The sequence below is a fragment of the Artemia franciscana genome, chromosome 6, assembly GCF_032884065.1.
Source record: "Artemia franciscana chromosome 6, ASM3288406v1, whole genome shotgun sequence".
Lineage (NCBI taxonomy): Eukaryota > Metazoa > Arthropoda > Branchiopoda > Anostraca > Artemiidae > Artemia > Artemia franciscana.
The window spans coordinates 10,209,258-10,228,449 of NC_088868.1; the positions used below are offsets into that span (position 1 = coordinate 10,209,258).

General features: G+C 33.6%; 1 protein-coding gene across 1 annotated transcript in view; it reads right to left on the reverse strand.

Moving 5' to 3' along the window:
• LOC136028017 (mitochondrial inner membrane m-AAA protease component AFG3L2-like) overlaps positions 1-19,192 on the reverse strand; it is a 98,922-nt gene that overhangs the window by 36,039 nt on the left and 43,691 nt on the right. Inside the window, exons 5-6 of the mRNA XM_065705570.1 lie at positions 16,328-16,618; positions 2,545-2,666 (exon numbers count right to left, since the gene is read on the reverse strand). Of these exons, the coding sequence (XP_065561642.1) occupies positions 2,545-2,666; positions 16,328-16,618 (413 nt within the window). The remainder of the gene's footprint in view (positions 1-2,544; positions 2,667-16,327; positions 16,619-19,192) is intronic.

The window sequence follows — 19,192 nt, forward strand, 5'->3', positions numbered from 1 at the left end:
GTCTTTTTTCTAAATAGATACTTTTCCTCTCTTAGTTTCCTATTTACTGTTAATATTTTTCTTTTTTTTTAATTTTGACACACATTTCTTGGTATCACAACAAATGCATTTGGATCGTGTTAACTTGATTGTGTCATAAAAGATCTCAAGCCAAACCGGCCATCCATGACAAAAAACACAAAGAGAAGGCGAGAAAGAAACAGAGAGAATTTTCACTACGAAAAAACAAACGGGACGAAAAAGACAAATCGAAGCGTCTTCAACTCTAAAAAAACAGCGATAAAAACTAAAATAAGCCATAAGCACTTATAGATATAGATTCTTGTTGTTTTTATTTCTTGGTTTTGGATTTTATTTGATTTTAGGTTATTTTAGTTTTAATCGCTGTTTTATCAACGTTGAAAACACCTTGCTTCATAGAGGCAGAATATCCGCGTCACTTCTTTTTGTTTGTTTTCATCGTCGTGAGAGTTTTCTCTCTCTCTTTGCTTTTTTTTGTGTCAGCATTAATTTCCAAAAAGTAAGTTTGATTTGAGTTAATCGGTTGCAGTAGGATATAAAGATGCTAAATTAGTGCAATGTATTGCTCGAATAAAGATACAGATTGAAAGTATTTAAATGTCTAGGTTTATATTATTGATTTTTTTTCAACCGTTTATCCTTTCAGTAATTGGTTTTGGTGGGTGGAAGGTAATTGAGAGGAATATATTGTTTTGTGAATGTGTTGTGTGTAGAACTACCATACCAAATAAGTTTCTTGTCGTTTTTCTTGGATATCCAGTATGCAGCTAAAAATATAAAATAATAAATAAATACCATATTTTTACATATATAATGTAAATTTTGCAACACTATTTGTTAAATAAATAAATCCTGTATTTTTAGCTCGTTCTACGAAATTTTGTCTTTTTCACTATTAGAATCCTTTTCTCTCTTTTTCTTTTATTTACTACTAATATTTTGAATTATTATATTAGGAAAATATAATTTTAAAGTACATCATAACGTAATAAATGGCATGCTAAAAATAATGGCCAATTATTCGAAACGACATTTTCAATCTCCTCTAAATTTATAAAAATATCAAACGCAGGCTTTATTCTTGGCAAAGACAATATATTTTGGAATAAATTGATAGACTTCAGATTCACTTGTTAGACCCAAATTTAGGTTAAATTCTTTTCCTTTTATTCACAAGTGACCCTGTTCTTTACAAAAAAAGAAATACTTTCCTTGATATAATGAATACCGTTTTAGGAAGGAAACGTCCACAATCATATTTTTTCCTTATTTGTATAATCTTATTATAAAATCTAGCCTGCTTAACTTTCCTCTGTCAGAGAATAAATCTTATGCGGTCATTTTTTCTCGAGGGGAGTGGGAGGGGATACGAATACCACATGAAGAATACAGTACATTTAAGAAATCATAATACAAATAATAACATTTCAGGAGTGGGAGACGGGGCCAGAAAATCTATTATACACGGAAAATAATTAGAAAAGACGTAGTATGCGATATATAGGTTGTCCTATTTATCTTGACAATGGTAAATATATTCGAAACTAAGCAATGGATATTTTCTTTTCTTTTTTCTTTTTTACTGATAGATATTCAATACCTATGGGGAAAAGTTTATAAACATAAATTCTAATTAACAGCATCACATCCATTAGTCTGATTTTTTTATGGGGGGGAGGATAGCCTCAGTCAAAAGTTAAGAATATAAATAATTTAAAACAGTAAAAGGCAGTTTAATGTTGCACGGGTCTAGGCAATTACATAACCCAGAGCTAAATATAGGAAAAGCAAAGATATGACAATATTAGTTTTGCAAAAAATGTTTAATTGTAGTGGAAAGCTTGAATGAACATGAACCCTGTCACCAGCCCTTTATTCCATTTATCGCACTACTTTCCACATGAAATTACCCCCCCCCCCCCTTCATATTTATAACTGCATGTTCTACCAGGAAGGTGACATATGTACATTTTCAAATCGTAAGGATCAAAATACTTTTTGGACTTCTCCAACTGGCATAACATAGCCGATAAGAATAATTAACATATTTAACCTCCAAGCTAGAAGAAAACATATAAAATGTACTTAGATTTTCAATGGTGTTCTGTTGGCATAAATTCATGTCACCTCAACGTTAAAGAGATAAAACTAAACCCAGCTATAATAATTGTCATATCTTTATTAACCTTAGTTGCCAAACCTGGCCCCTTTAAAATAGACAGGCTAAATTACAAATTATTTTCGTGTTCCGAAACTAGACAAAGTTTTTACCCTAAGATCATATGGATGGATTTTCAAAAAAAAATGTCTGCGCAAAAACACACAGAGAAAGAGGTCAATGAGGAGGGGAGAATTTCTCAATATAAAATGATGACATAAAAATTCACTTTTTCAATTTTCTTCCATCACCCCCAACTATAAACGCTTATGCACTGCCAACAATGCGACAGACCTGTATACACACCTCAGCCAATTATGAAAACAATATGATATGCATCAAGACATTTAAATAAAATGACTTACCCTAGATGGACCAACACCAACAAACATTTCCAAAAATTCTGAACCGGAAACAGTTATAAATGGAACGTTAGCTTCGCCAGCCGTAGCCTTTGCTAGAAGTGTCTTACCAGTTCCAGGTGGCCCTAAAAATTGATTTGATTGCTAGAAAATACTCAAATAATTAATCAAAATATTCACCTCTTGAGCACTATCACTACAGTTATAACAGCATCAGCATACAGTTATAACGTCATAACAACATCACCCGTGAACCAGAAAAAACGGATGGAGACTTGGAAGCTGCGGTCACATTTCTAATGTTCAAGCACAGCTTAGATACGAATACAGTTATGAAAACTCCTATCTTGCCCATGAGAAGTTTTTGGTACAGAGCTCTGAACTTGGCGCCTCCTCCAAACCCTCGCTCCGACGCGTAGATCGTACTACAGCACCATAGGTGTGAACGCAATTGTGTTTTGTTGCATATATACTAAGCATTATATACTAAGATACCTTAGACACCTGCCAGTTTCCTGTCTCCGGCCGCTAGCATCGCTACCACGCACTGTGTCCCAAAAATAAGTCGCGTTTTCATAACTGTATTGGTATATAAGCTGTGTGTTCAAGCGAGAAGGTGACTCGTCACTTTTTTTTTGCTTTTGATGACCGCTGAGCAGAGGCCAAAATATTTATACTTCGTCTTTCACAGGCAACAGGTCAGCTTTTTTCTATTTTTTCTCTTATGGTCATGCTTAGCCAGCGTGACCTTAAAAATTATTTTTCTCTGGTCAATAGAAACCAAAGTCTAAAAATTCGAGTTTGACAACAATATATGCATCAAAAGTATCTAATTTTAAACTTGATTCAAATATCTATAGTCCGCTAATTCCATAAAAATTCTACTCGAACCAAGGACGGTTCAATATTACCTACTTAGGTGGTTGCCATTTATGATTAATTACTTCCAAGAATTTAAGATATAATTTCGGCCTAAAGAATCAAAAGACGGTACGCCCATAAATATTAACTGCAAGATTTTTAACAAAAAATAATCAGTCTCGATTCCATTTAGCAGGACCCCAGTACGATGCCAAAAGACAAAAATTAATTTAGCCATTTGATAATTTTTATTTTGATTTCTTATCAGTCAACACCTAACGATTTTTAAATATAATATTCAAAACTAGGTGCATTTGATAAACTGAAAGTTACATTTATCAGCTTTTTTCTACTGGAGACTGTTTATGTCATTCACACGTCTGCCCCCAAAAAATTCAGAAAAAATCAGACTTTCCTGAATTTCAGACTAACGATTTTTAAACATAATATTTAAAACTAGGTGCATTTGATAAACTGAAACTTACATTTATCAGCTTTTTTCTACTGGAGACTGTTTATGTCATTCACACGTCTGCCCCAAAAAAATTCAGAAAAAATCAGACTTTCCTGAATTTCAGACTAACGATTTTTAAATATAATATTTAAAACTAGGTGCATTTGATAAACTGAAACTTACATTTATCAGCTTTTTTTTCTACTGGAGACTGTTTATGTCATTCACACGTCTGCCCCAAAAAATTCAGAAAAAATCAGACTTTCCTGAATTTCAGACTAACGATTTTTAAATATAATATTTAAAACTAGGTGCATTTGATAAACTGAAACATTTATCAGCTTTTTTTTCTACTGGAGACTGTTTATGTCATTCACACGTCTGCCCCAAAAAAATTCAGAAAAAATCAGACTTTCCTGAATTTCAGACTAACGATTTTTAAATATAATATTTAAAACTAGGTGCATTTGATAAACTGAAACTTACATTTATCAGCTTTTTTTCTACTGCAGACTGTTTATGACATTCATGCGTCTGCTCCCCCCCCCCCCCCAAAAAAAAATCGGAAAAAATCAGATTTTCCTGACTTTCTCGGTCAGGAAATCTGACAAAAACTGATTTGAGAAGGACCTTCTTCAGCCAAAACTCCAAAACAGTTTGCTTGCTTTAATCGACTTCAATATCAGTATTGCGCCTGATAACAATTTGAATTTTTATTTATCTTCCTTTACAAAAAAAACACATAAAAAACACATGAGTTACAAAAAAACACATGAAAAAAAGACAAACTTTAAGTAATATTTCGAAAATAATCGTAAGAAATTTTTGTGAAAAACCATACTTCTTTGATTTCTTCAGAAATTGAAAAAAACACACATTTTATGACCAAAACCACAGAATCTCGGCCTATTTTAAGCAGTCGGCTTGCCTAAAAAGACAAAAATCTAACGTTTCTCTAAATTTCGGACGAATTTTCGGACATGGCCAAATTTGACTTTTTGTATATATCTGACTTGGTGGCAGTCATTCATGACGCATCTACAAATTCACTGTTTGGGGTGTATTTTAGGAAAACGCTAAGACAGTGATTATTTACCTAATAAGATGACAGTGGCAACCTATACAATCAAAATTGAATGATTTTATGGTTAAAAATGAACAATCTTATTTATTTTAGTTTTATTTAAACAAAAACTTTGCCGTTCTTTCCAGAACCTGAGAACCTACATATTTTTATTATTACATTTTTCTCATCAGAGATTTCACAAAATGTGTTTTTCCATTATACAAAATCATGCAAATTCAAACTATTATATTTTTGTGGTTTTAATTCTTGAGAAAACGAGTGAATATTAGAAGGTCAAAATAATTGATGATCTAAAGAACAATTTCAGTTATAATCAAACCACTTACGATAACCAATGGTAAAAATCAAGTTTATCAATGGTAATCAATCAATATCAATGGTAAGTAATCAATCAAATAATCATTAATCATTAATAAGTAATCATTAGTCAGTAATCATTAGTAAGTAATCATTGATATCAAAGGATATCAATGGTAAGTAATCAAGTTTCATTAAGACCCGAACACCCATTCGTAAGATACCTCGATTTTCACGTTTTCCAAGAATTTCGGTTTCCCCCTCCAACTCCCTTCAATGTCACCGGATCTGGTCGAGATTTAAAATAAGAGTTCTAAAGCACAAGCTCCTTCAAGATATAAAATTTTATTAGGATCTGATTCACCCGTAGGCAAGTTACAAATAACTCATTTTTTCTAATTTTTCCGAATTACTCACCCCCCTCCAACTCCACAAAAGAGAGCGTATCCAGTCCGGTTATGTCAGTCACCTAACTTGGACATGTGCTTATTCTTTCCACCAAGTTGAATCCTGATCTCTCCGCTTTAAGTGTTTTCCAAGGCCCCCCCCCCTAATGACAATGGATCCGGTCGGGATTTAAAATAATACGATCACTCTTTCGTAAGTCAAAAATACCTCATTTTTTCTAATTTTTGGAATTAAACCCCCCCCCCCAGCTCCCCCAAAGAGAGCAGATACGTTCCGGTTATGTCAATCCCATATCTAGGACTTGTGCTTATTTTTCCCACCAAGTTTCATCCCGATCCCTCCATTCTAAGCGTTTTCCAAGATTTTTGGCTTCCCCCCCCCCCACCTTCCCCTTCACCAGATCCGGTTGGGATCTAAATAAGAGCTCTGAGACACGATATCCTTCTACACATCAAATTTCATTAAGATCCGATCACTCCTTCGTAAGTTAAAAATACCTCATTTTTTATTTTTCAGAATTAACCCTCCTCTCCCAACTCCCACAAAGAGAGCGGATTCATTCCGGTTATTTAAATCATGTATCTCGGACTTAAGATTATTTTTACCACCAAGTTTCATCCCGATCCCTCCACTCAAAGCGTTTTCCAAGATTTTAGCCCGCCCCCAACTCCCCCTAATGTCACCGGATCCAGTCAGGATTTAAAAAAGAGCTCTGAGACACGATATCCTTCCAAAAATCAAGTTTCATTAAGATCTGATCACTCCTTCGTAAGTTAAAAATACCTCATTTTTTCTAATTTTCAGAATTAACCCTCCCCCCAACTCCTTCAAAGAGAGCGGATCCGCTCCGGTTATGTCAATCACGTGTCTAGGACTTGTGCTTATTTTCCCCACCAAGTTTCATCCCGATCCCTCAACTCTGGGCGTTTTCAGAGATTTTGGGTCCCCCTCAATTCCCCCCAATGTCACCGGGTCCAGTCAGGATTTAAAATAAGAGCTCTGAGACACGATATTCTTCCAAACTTCAAATTTCATTAAGATCCGATCACTCCTTCGTAAGTTAAAAATACCTCTTTTTTCTAATTTTCAGAATTAATCACCACCACCACCCCCCAACTCCCCCACACAGGGCAGATCCGTTCGGGTTATGTCAATCACGTATCTGGGACTTCTGCTTATTTTTCCAACCAAGTTTCATCCCGATCTCTCTATTCTAAGCGTTTTCAAAGATTTTAGGTCCCCCCCCCCAATTTCAGCGGATCTGGTCGGGATTTAAAATAAGAGCTCTGAGACACGATATCCTTCCAAACATAAAATTTCATTAAGATCTCATCACCCGTTCGTAAGTTAAAAATACTTCATTTTTCTATTTTTTCCGAATTAACCGACCCCCCACTCCCCCCAGATGATTAAATCGCGAAAACGACTATTTCTAATTTAATCTGGTTCGGTCTCTGATACGCCTGCCAAATTTCATCGTCCTAGCTTACCTGGAAGTGCCTAAAGTAGCAAAACCGGGAAAGACAGACCGACAGACCGACAGAATTTGCGATTGCTATATAGTCACTTGGTTAATACCAAGTGCCATAAAAAGGCAAATGAGTCTATGTCACTTGCGTGTTTATGAGGTGCTCCCGAAGAACCTATTTTATCATGCACTTAATGCGTGATATCTATTGAAAAGGCCCATATCCACAGTGGCGAGGGTAGTATTTCGGCAAAAATTTCAAATGCAAATTGCACTTTTATGAGCTTATCTGCGTCCCCATCATCCGGTGTCTACCCAAGTGTCTATCGAGGGCCAACGTTAATTATAAAAATGACAATTTATATAGAGTTTGAAGTTAAAAGAGAAGATTTTAACAAAATTACGAAAATCCCGGTAGGTGAAGAGTCTGATATAAATTTATGCAGACAATTTTGAAAAGATTATCGCTATTTTCAGCGGGGATGTAACTGCCTGGTGGAAACTTGACGAAGGAGGGGAGAGGGGGTGTAATTAACATTTGATGAAATTTTCATATTTGATGAAACAATATAAAAAGACTTTAAATGATCGTTACAGACATATTTCATTGCAGGAAAAAAAAACGGTGCATGAAATGTTTCTCGGAATCGAAAATCATATAAAATAGTTGTGCTAAAAAAAGGCTTAATTCAGGGTAGAGATAAAATGTGATTAAAATGGCTCACTTTAAAAGACCGTGACAGACATATTTTATTACAGGGAAAAAATGGTGCATGAAATGTTTCTTGAAATCGAAAATCATATAAAATAGTCCAAGCTCAAAAATAAAAAAAAATAGTCTTAATTCAGGGCAGAGATAAAATGTGATTAAAATGTCTAACTTTAAAAGACCGTGACAGACACATTTTATTACAGGGAAAAAATGGTGCGTGAAATGTTTCTTGAAATCGAAAATCATATAAAATAGTCCAAGCTTAAAAATAAACAAATAATCTTAATTCAGGGCAGAGATAAAATGTGATTAAAATGTCTCACTTTAAAAGACCGTGACAGACATATTTTATTACAGGGGAAAAAATGGTGCATGAAATGTTTCTTGAAATCGAAAATCATATAAAATAGTCCAAACTCAAAAATAAAAAAAAATAGTCTTAATTCAGGGCAGAGATAAAATGTGATTAAAATGTCTCACTTTAAAAGACCGTGACAGACATATTTTATTACAGGGGAAAAAATGGTGCATGAAATGTTTCTTGAAGTCGAAAATTATATAAAATAGTCCAAGCTCAAAAATAAAGAAAAATAGTCCTAATTCAGGGGCAGAGATAAAATGTGATTAAAATGTCTCACTTTAAATGACCGTGACAGACATATTTTATTACAGGGGAAAAAATGGTGCATGAAATGTTTCTTGAAGTCGAAAATTATATAAAATAGTCCCAAGCTCAAAAATAAAGAAAAAATGGTCCTAATTCAGGGCAGAGATAAAATGTGATTAAAATGTCTCACTTTAAATGACCGTGACAGCCATATTTTATTACAGGGGAAAAAATGGTGCATGAAATGTTTCTTGAAGTCGAAAATTATATAAAATAGTCCAAGCTCAAAAATAAAGAAAAATAGTCCTAATTCAGGGCAGAGATAAAATGTGATTAAATGTCTCACTTTAAATGACCGTGACAGACATATTTTATTACAGGGGAAAAAATGGTGCATGAAATGTTTCTTGAAGTCGAAAATTATATAAAATAGTCCAAGCTCAAAAATAAAGAAAAATGGTCCTAATTCAGGGCAGAGATAAAATGTGATTAAAATGTCTCACTTTAAATGACCGTGACAGACATATTTTATTACAGGGGAAAAAATGGTGCATGAAATGTTTCTTGAAGTCGAAAATTATATAAAAGAGTCCAAGCTCAAAAATAAAGAAAAATGGTCCTAATTCAGGGCAGAGATAAAATGTGATTAAAATGTCTCACTTTAAATGACCGTGACAGACATATTTTATTATAGGAAAAAAAATGGTGCATGAAGTGTGTCTCGAGATTGAAAATTATATACAATAGTCCAGGCTAAAAAAAAAAAGGCTGAATTCAGGGCAGGGATAATATGTGATTAAAAATGTTGGTGAAATTTCAAATGCTTGTGCTCAGACATAATCTATTACACACAAAAAAATACATACTGAACTTTTCCTTAAAAACCAACATCCTATATATCTAACAATAGTTTTACCAATCCAAATGGCTTTCAACTCTTCAAAATATCACGTTAAAAATGTTAAAAAAAAAAAAACTGATTTACACAAAAATTCCGAGCTTTGAGCTTCGAACAAATCCAGATAGTCTTACTGTGCATAAAAAAAAACCATCTTGCGGTAATGTTTGACAACTCTTTATTAATTTTTGAATCCGCAATTTAAGGCAGTATCCAGAGGGAGGGAGAGGGGGTTCTTTTGGCTTTGAGCCCTCCCCACTCAAAAAAATATCGTTTTGTTCGATTCGTAAAAAAAGTAACAAAACTACATATAAAGAAATTATTAATGCATTTTGTAGTCTCTTTTGTACCCCGTCCAACAGACAAAAATCCTAGAAATGCCACTACAATTACAGTGTACAGATTTCAAGGGAAAATTCAAAAAATTAGCCTAGTCTTATTTACAAATACGCTGTATCATTCAAAAAATTAGTTTAAAAAAATCTTCAGAAAAATTTAGTTTTATTAAATCAATTCTTGTTCTTTTTAATTTAAATTAAATGTAGAAGCAAAACTGCCATGATCAATTTTATTAACTTTTTTCTAGGGGGGGGGGCAGTCCCCTTATATACGGAATAATTTATGTTTATTTAAGCTTTAGTATTGCTCCTTACTCCCAGTCGTTTTTTGTTTTTTTATTTAGTTTGTGGCATTTTCAAATAATGCCCGGGAATCTCCCTCGTATAAAATATCTTCCGAATAGTTCTCCCAGAAACTTTTGAGCCTAAAGTACTAATTTAAAATACACTGTACCTTTCAAAAAATAGTGCTACTACCTTATGCAGAAGAAAAAGGAAGACCAAATCAAGGCTCTAAATTCTTCCTAACATCCACACCACTATAGTTGGGATATAAGCCATTTTAAAATTCTAATTAAATTATCTAATTAATCGAAAGTATCACTTGTTGTAAGCAGTTAATTTAAATTTAATGTTGAAGCAAACTGTCATGATCTATTTTTTTCCAGGGGGGCAGCTGCCTCATATACGGAATAATTTCGGTTTATTTTAAGTTTTAGTATTACTCCTTGCTCCCATTCGTTTTTTCTATTTAATTTGTGACGGTTTTTCAAATAATATCCTGAAATCCCCCCTTATTTAAAATTTCTCCTGGAAAGTTCTCCCAGAGACTTCGTGCCTAAAGTTTTATTTAAAGACTTTGAGCCTAAAGTTTTAAACACCCACTTTACTATAATTCGGATATAAGCCATTTTAAAATCGTTATTAAGTTATCTAATTAAGTGAAAGTATTACTTATAGTAAGCAGTTAATTTAAATTTAATGTTGAAGCAAAACTGCCATGATCTATTTTATTTATTTTTTCTATGGGGGGGGGGCTCCCTCACATACAGAATAGTTCGGATATAAGCCATTTTAAAATCATAATTAAATTATCTAACTAAGTGAAAGTGTTACTTGTAGTAAGCAGTTAATAAAACAGCAGTATTTGAATGATACTTCAAAAATAAAATATGAGGATTAGCTTTTAGCGAATAAACGGATGACGAAACTCTTGATACCATCACCATATGTTAAGTGAAAATATTAAATCTAATAATTAACTTAGAGGTTGACTGATTTTCCAGCTGCAGACAATTCTATTCCCTCCTTCCCCTCATAAAAACAAACTGTTTTGGTACAAAAAAAGGAATATCATGGGAAAAATAGGGAACTATAGCGAAAATTTCTAAAAAAGACTTGACCTTTCGGTAGACCTTGGGATGGGCCAGACAGCCTTACCTCTCTTCTCTATGGATCCCTGGATCTACAGATCCATGATGACCCCGCTGAAAATTGGCATAATTTTTGTGGGGAAAAAAACGATTTCACAAATAGATTTAGAAAATTACGAGTATCAGTTACATGCTAACAACTTGTAAATGTCCTTTTAACAAGTTAACCGATGATGGATTAACTGTGTCTCTTGACCAACACCACGTGTTAAGTGAAAATATTAAATATAACAATTATTCCTAGGTTGACTGGGTTCAGCTGCAGATAATTTTGCCCCCTCCTCCACTCAAAAAAATTATTCCTCTGCTTTGTAAGGGTAGCAACTGTATGTACCTATGCCTATACTGTCCAGTGCCGTAACGACGGATATACGAGTTCGTAAAAAACACAAATTATATGAAAAATAGGGGACTATAGCGAAAATCCCTAGAACCTTGACATTTCGGCAGAGTTTGGGGATGAGCTTGGCGGCCTTAATTTTCTTCTCGATGGATCCTTGCAACTGTGCATCTGTGAAAATCCGCTAAAAATTGGCATGACAAATTTCTATGGCAAAAAAGAAATTCATAAACATATTTAGAAGAAGAAGAAGAATAAGGAGAAAATTCCGAGTATCAGTTAAACAACAACAACTTGTAAATGCGTTTTTAGCGAAATACCAGGTGATGGACAAACTGTTTTTCTTGATACCAACACCATGTAAAAAGTGAAAATATCAAATTTAAATTAACTTAGAAGTTGACTGGTTTTCCAGCTGCAGACAATTCTGCCCCCTCCTTCCCTCGGGAAAAAAGTCAGTCCCCCTACCCTCTCTGGGTAGGAATTACATGAACCTATGCCAATACTGTCTACTACTACAGCGGTGGATATAAAATTTGTCAAAAAGACGAATTATATAGACAAATATTGAACTATAGCGAACATCTCTAAAACCTTGACATTTCGGCAGAATAAGATGAGCAGGTCGGCCTTACCTCTTATCTCTGTGGATCCATGCATCTGTGAGTACTCACTAAAAATTGGCATAATTTTGTGGCCAAAAAGAAACTAATTTTTGTGACAAAAAGAGACTACAGAAGAAGATTTAGAAGAAGATGAAGAATCAGAAGAAAACTCCAAGTATCCGTTAGATACTAAAAAATTGTATATAGGGTTTTAGCAAATTAACAGATGACGAATTAACTGTTTTTGTTGATACAAACACCATATGTTAAGTGAAAATAGCAAATCTAATAATTAACTTAGAGCTTGACAGGTTTTTCAGCTGTGGATCATAGTACAATTCGTTAAATATGATGTTATAAAATTTAATTAGATTTTATTAAAAGAGAAAATTTAAAATAAAATTTAATTAGAGCAAAAAGAGGTAAAAAAAATAAGTTGGAAAATGGAATATAATATATGAAAGGGGTAATATAACAAATTAAAAGAGGCAACATGATAAATAATGAGAGGAAAAGGGGTAAACATTAAAATAATATAAAATTTGATTAAAACTTAGACCGTAAAGAATGAAAATTTTAAATTCAAAGGTAAAAATAAGACACAATACTTGAAAAAAAGATAATATAACAAATAAGAGGAGGCAAAACAATAATGTGAGGAAAAGGGGGAAGCAGTTAAATAAGCGAAAAACAGTGAGTAATATAAGAAATGCAATTCAACAAATAAAAAAATTAATGAATAAAAAGAGGTGCTATTACTTTTTTTAAATATTATTCTGTTACAATGAGAGAGCAGACATTTTAAAACTACAGCTTTCACCTACACTCTTACATAATTAGCACTTGAATTTTTCCTATACCTCTACGAGATCGAATATCCTTTCCACCGGATTCTTGTCCGGTGAAATTTTGCCCCCTCTCCCTGTAAAAGTGCTTTCGATTTTTTTTTTCGTCATTAACGATTCACAACCGCTGCCTCCACGAACCCCGTCCGAACAGAGGCATAAGAGTGACTGGTCACCGAATCTGTGACAATTGAGGATGCCAAAATTAATATTTCAGGGTGATTTGGGTCCTCTTTTCTCCCAGTTTTTTATGACTTCTACTTTTTTGTATAACTTTTTTTTATGCTCCTTCGGCTGACTGTTCAGCCGATGAAGTATTAATTCTATTAATCCAATTTTTTACATTCAAAAAAATGTTGTTGTTTTTTTAACTTTTTCCTCTTCTTGATGGCAAGTTCAGACTGACTGAAGTTCAAACGATCCAACAGTCAAGAAATACCGTTTCTTTACTATCAACAAAATTTCTGCACCATAAAAAAAAACTTCATGCTGGCCATTTGTCTATGCTATCTTTCCATTCGCGTCAATCGTTTTAAGGAGAGAGTTGAAAGAAAAAGGGAAAGTAAGGAGTACCTTCAAATATTCCACGATTCTACAGTGAACATTATACCACTTTTCCACGAAAGGTTTATGCAAGCTGTGAGGTCCTTTATCAAAGAGCTCATTTCATTCATCGAAACTAACCATGGACGTTGGCTGATGTGGGTGTTTTAACGTCACAGCGGTTTTCCGCAACCGTATGTTTTCCGCCACCCAGGAAATCTTACATCATCAAGAGGAGTTTGGTAAGAATAGACAGGTTAGGTTAGTCTATGTCTATATCTATGTCTATTTTTTTTTCTATATCTGTGTCTATGTCTATTTCTATGTATGTTTCTGTTCTTATGTCTATGTCTATGTTTTTGTTAATACCTGTGTCTATGTCTATGTTTTTGTTAATACCTGTGTCTATGTCTATGTCTGTTCTTATGTCTATGTCTATGTTTTTGTCAATACCTGTGTCTATGTCTATGTCTGTTCTTATGTCTATGTCTATATCAATGTCTAATCTGACCTACCTGAATTAAAAGGTGGCGAAAAACCGCGGTGGCGTTAAAACACTGCTACGACGTTGGCTGGGTAGCTTCAAATACTAGCCATCTTGTTGGTGCAGAACGCCTTCATTACTGATACAATGTACAATGATTCCCAGATGAGTGGCATGTTAGTGCCAGGATCGTGGCAATTGACTTCTTATTTAGCAGTTACAATGTTCGTATGACAATTAATAGTAATTTGGATAGATAATATTGCATTAATCTTTTCACTAACCCTAATTTCGGTAGGATTGGTGCGCTGGATTTATGGTCCTTTGTCCGATATTCCGAGGATTCGAATCCAAGTGTATCCAATTATTTGGTTTGGGACGGGGAGTGCGTGACTCTGTAAGCTTAGCCAGAGTCGACCCAGCTCTAAATGAGTGCCTGGAGAAATCTGGGGAAGGTAAACAGGAAGGGTGTGCGAAAGTACTGGATGGTTGGCCCCCAGCTCCCCATTGCACTTCCTGGCTGAAGGACCAATAAACGGAGATCAGCACCGCCGGTAGGGACTGCAAAGCCTAATGCCGTATTCTTTACCTTTACTTTTTTAATTTCGGTAGGAGGGACACGGTACTTATTAATCCTGTCCCCAATGAAAGCAACCAGCCCACATTAAGAACAGACGATCTAACTGATAAGCAGTAGTAAAAGATTAACTATGACTGTGCTAATATATGATAGACTACGTTCAAGAACAAGAAAGCAAGGATTTTGTCTGTAAACCATACAAATTTAATGGTGAGTGAAGGTCTTCTTCTTTCACCTTAAGTTTGTCGTCTCTTATCAAAACTTGGCTTCTCTCACCATTGAAGGGTTTAAAGGAGGTCCCCACCGACCGCCACCCCACTAGCTACATTCATTATGTCAGATAAAGACAAAAATGAAAATACATCAAATGAGAAAAAAATTCAAGAGTCACCCTATTACTCAAAAAGCAAAAAAATAATGACAAAATTTTAAAAGCATAATAAAAACGGCATTCATTTTTTTTATGCAGTTAGCCACCTATTCGGCTTTGGTTGTATATATCGTCCGTAACTCTACCTCCTGGGGTCTTCCGTTGGACGTAGGTATTTATTTCTAAAGCCAGCCTTAATAACTGCAACAGATCATTTTAGCTCGAAACTAGATCGGTAATAGCATTTATTCTGTTTTATTCACAAGATGAAAAATATTCCTCATTTTTATTCATTTATTTGTTGAATTAGTATACCTAATCAGAACTTATGTAAGTATTCAGAACATATTTAAGTAATATCTTGTCATTGGCATCTTCCTCAGATAAAAGTACATATCTATGTATCGATACATAAAATGCACAATGTTTCTCTTTTTCGCTGATTTCTTTTTTAATTTCATCCCTTCCTCAATGCTGAAAACTGTGGATTAATTCTCCATAATTTTTTTAAATGATTGTTTTTTTCTCATAACAAACAGACAGCCAAACTTACACTGAAGACAAAGTTAAGATGAAGTCATACCCCCCCCCCTTCTCTGAGATGTCAAAATCTTCACTGTTTTTTATAACTTAAATTAACATACAATTCATTTATTTTTCGGTTCGTACCGCTTCCCAACATCGGTATCCTCCATGATCAAAGTGGTATGGTAAGAAGCAACTCTTGATAGACTCAAAGATGTACATCCTGATTTACCATCTATCATAATAGATGCATCAATCTTGCATTATGCACTTGACTTACATTACATCCTTAGATATATTAACCAAAAATCAAAACAGAAGACTCAAAGAAGAAATAAATATTTTGGGAAAAAGTATCAGTTAAACTATTTGGTCTTACGCAAGACAGAAATAGAAATATCACAAGAAGATAGTAAAATTACGTGTTTTTTAAAATCACGGATTCTGGTAGAAGGGAAATTCACAAGATCTACTATAGAATATTAACACTGAATTGCTCCATATTTTACATCAAAATCAGCAGCAGCTCCATCAAAATCCTTGGAGTTTAATTTTGTTGTCTCATTCGATTTTTTGCGATGAAAAAAAAGAAAAAAAGTACTCTCAAAATTAAGAGGGAGGGGGGTAAACACACCAGGGGAGGTGGTAATTGTCCCTGCCTGTTTTTGGAAAATTATTTTGCTCCGTTTGAAATATTTTGCCTGATTGTTTCTCTGTTTCTCCTTGTTTCTGATATCTCCTTGTTTCTCTGTTTCTCCTTGTTTCTGATATCTCCTTGTTTCTCTGTTTGCTAATTCTTCATGCATATAATCGAAGGACGAAGTACCTAGGATGTGTGCTTTTCTGAACACGTTTTATTTTGAGAAAAACGATCTGAAAAAATAAAAAGTACCATGTACCTATCTGTAAGGCAAAACGTTATTGTAGTTACCTGTTAAAATTGCTCCTTTGGGGATTTTCGCTCCAAGTTCCAGATATTGTTGTGGATTTTTGAGAAAATTAACAAATTCCATAATCTCAATTTTCGCCTCTTCGCAGCCAGCAACATCCTTGAATTGGACACCAATTTCAGCTGAATTTATCATCTTAGCTGTAGATTGCATGACACCACCAAAGAGACCCCCGCCTTTTTTACCTGATCGGGTGCGTCCTCCTGGTCCTCCCATGCCTCCCATACCTCCAAGGCCACCCATCATATTACGCATCACAAATATGATAAAACCTGAAAAAAAGGAAATTCAATGAATACCTAAGAATGCAACAGATATCTTTCGGTTCCAGCTGAATACAATAAATGAATTGATAAATAAGATGTAAACAAAAATAATTATATTAAGATTATATTATATATTAGGATTATATATTATATATATATATATTAGGATTAGATTAAATATATTAGGATATTATATTAAGATTATATTAATGATTCGAATTCAACAGACTGAAATGACAAGTTGATACTGCTAATCCCTCAAGGATGAGGATCAATACTCCATAGTGACAAAACCCAAAAGATCAGGGACATACAGAAGCATAAGTTGTTCATATGGGGTCCAGATTAAAAAAAAAATAATAAGCAAATAATATTGAGGATATCAAAGTTTGAGGAAATTTCGAAAATCAGTTCAGGCAAGTGAGAGGGGGAATTTTCCCCAATTGACTAATTGGGTGTTAAAGTACGCTTATACTCATGCACAAGAAGAAAAATTCCGAAAATATAAATTTCTTCATTATGTTACTGTCAAGTTAGATGTAAATATTATCAAAATATACATTAAAACGCTGATATCTGAAAAATATCTAAAGCAAATTAAAAAATTGAAAAAACATCAGAGTGTAATCTAAAATTTTATTTTGTCAAAATATATGCAGAATAGCTGGAATCCCGTATGTACCAACAGGCATCGAATAATAATTATACATATATATATATATATATATATATATATATATATATATATATATATATATATATATATATATATATATATATATATATATATATATACATATATATATATATATATATATATATATATATATATATATATATATATATATATATATATATATATATATATACATATATATATATATATATATATATATATATATATATATATATATATTATATATATATATACATACATATATATATATATATATATATATATATATATATATATATATATATATATATATATATATATATATATATATATATATATATGTAGATGAATATTTTACAGAAGACTAATTTCACTAACTGGATGCTAAAGTAAACTTATACTTGCGAACAAGAAGGAAAATTTTGATAATTCCTTCCATTATGTTTTATCATGTTAATAAATTTGGTAAATAAGTGGCTCAAAACCAACTGACTTGTTTGACTAGTTCAAAATGAGTTTTGAAAAAAGAATTACTGTTCGGGCTTATATCATAAAAGTTGATTTTAATCAAGAATTACAATCTCCGTCTGTCAAATTTAGAGCAGATAGCAAAGGAAGTTCAGATGAGTTTAGCGACCGACCTATGAAGTAAACTGTTTACAACCCAAGCGAATACTTCTTTCTTCAAGAGTCAGCTTATTTATACAACTCTTCAAGGAAATGCATACAGAATATAGAAGATTGCTACAACCAAGTGTACAGAAGAATCTTTAAGTTGCCTTAGATTTGCAGTATTATCACCAATCTAGCAGCTGGTAATTGTTGAACTATCTCTGTAGTCTGCTGCCTCGTCCAGGTCAGCTTTGGGAAAATCTGAGAGGCTTAGAACGGCTTGGCTTGTCACTTTTACGGTGCTTTCGGTACTTTCCTGCCTACTATATTGGTGGTTGCGCACTGATCAATTTCAATTTTTTTTGTATTTAGTGTATTTTATATGTAGTGGTGTCCTCATGTGATAACTGTTTTTGTATATCTTGTGCGCCATGTATTTCATTTATTTTCCTCTTAAAGAGTATGATCTCTAGCTGAAGTCAAGAGATTGGTGGGTTGATTGACTCAATGTTGATGGGTTTGTCATAGGGGTAGTTGGAAGTCGTTGAAATTTGTGACTTTATATTTAAACTACCCTGATAAAATTATCAATTTTTCTTTGAGCTGTATCAGGTCAAGTTAATTTACTTACTCTGAATTCTATAAAATACCCTCGTGCTCAGTAATGGAGGAGCAGAAGAGAGTTGTTTGACTGGCCACAAGTCCAGTCCAAACAAGGCAAGCACCTTTTATTTTTGACGGGAGGGGAAGAAGAAGGACATTCCAGGGGAAGAGGTCGTCTATCAAACCATAGACAGGAGACCTGTATATGATACAGAGTATACAAGTATGGGTGAAAATCATGACAGGAACAGCAGTCTGGAAAGACACAAGCCTCTACGTACGTGCCTGAATCCTGTAATCATGATTTGTGATCAATTTAAACGCGCCTTCGAATTGTCACTATAAATAATAATATTCCATATTTGTAAATACAGTTAAATTGCAAAGCCCTATTTTTACGCCTATAAACAATAGCAATTTTGAGCCGAAACAATATACTTCTCATGGTAATTAAGGAAAACTAAAAACCACAATCACCTTTAAAAAGAAATGTATCGAAAAAATTAATGAAGAGTTTGAAGGCCATAATCTAAACAAAGCGAAAAAACCACAAATTTGCGACTTTTTTCATATAATCTTGCGACATATTAATTGACTGTCAGTGAGAGTCTAGTGAGATGATAGCTATAAACCCGACTTTCTCAAGCTCTGCCAAGACCGTCGCTTCCTATTGGTCAACTAACTTTTCC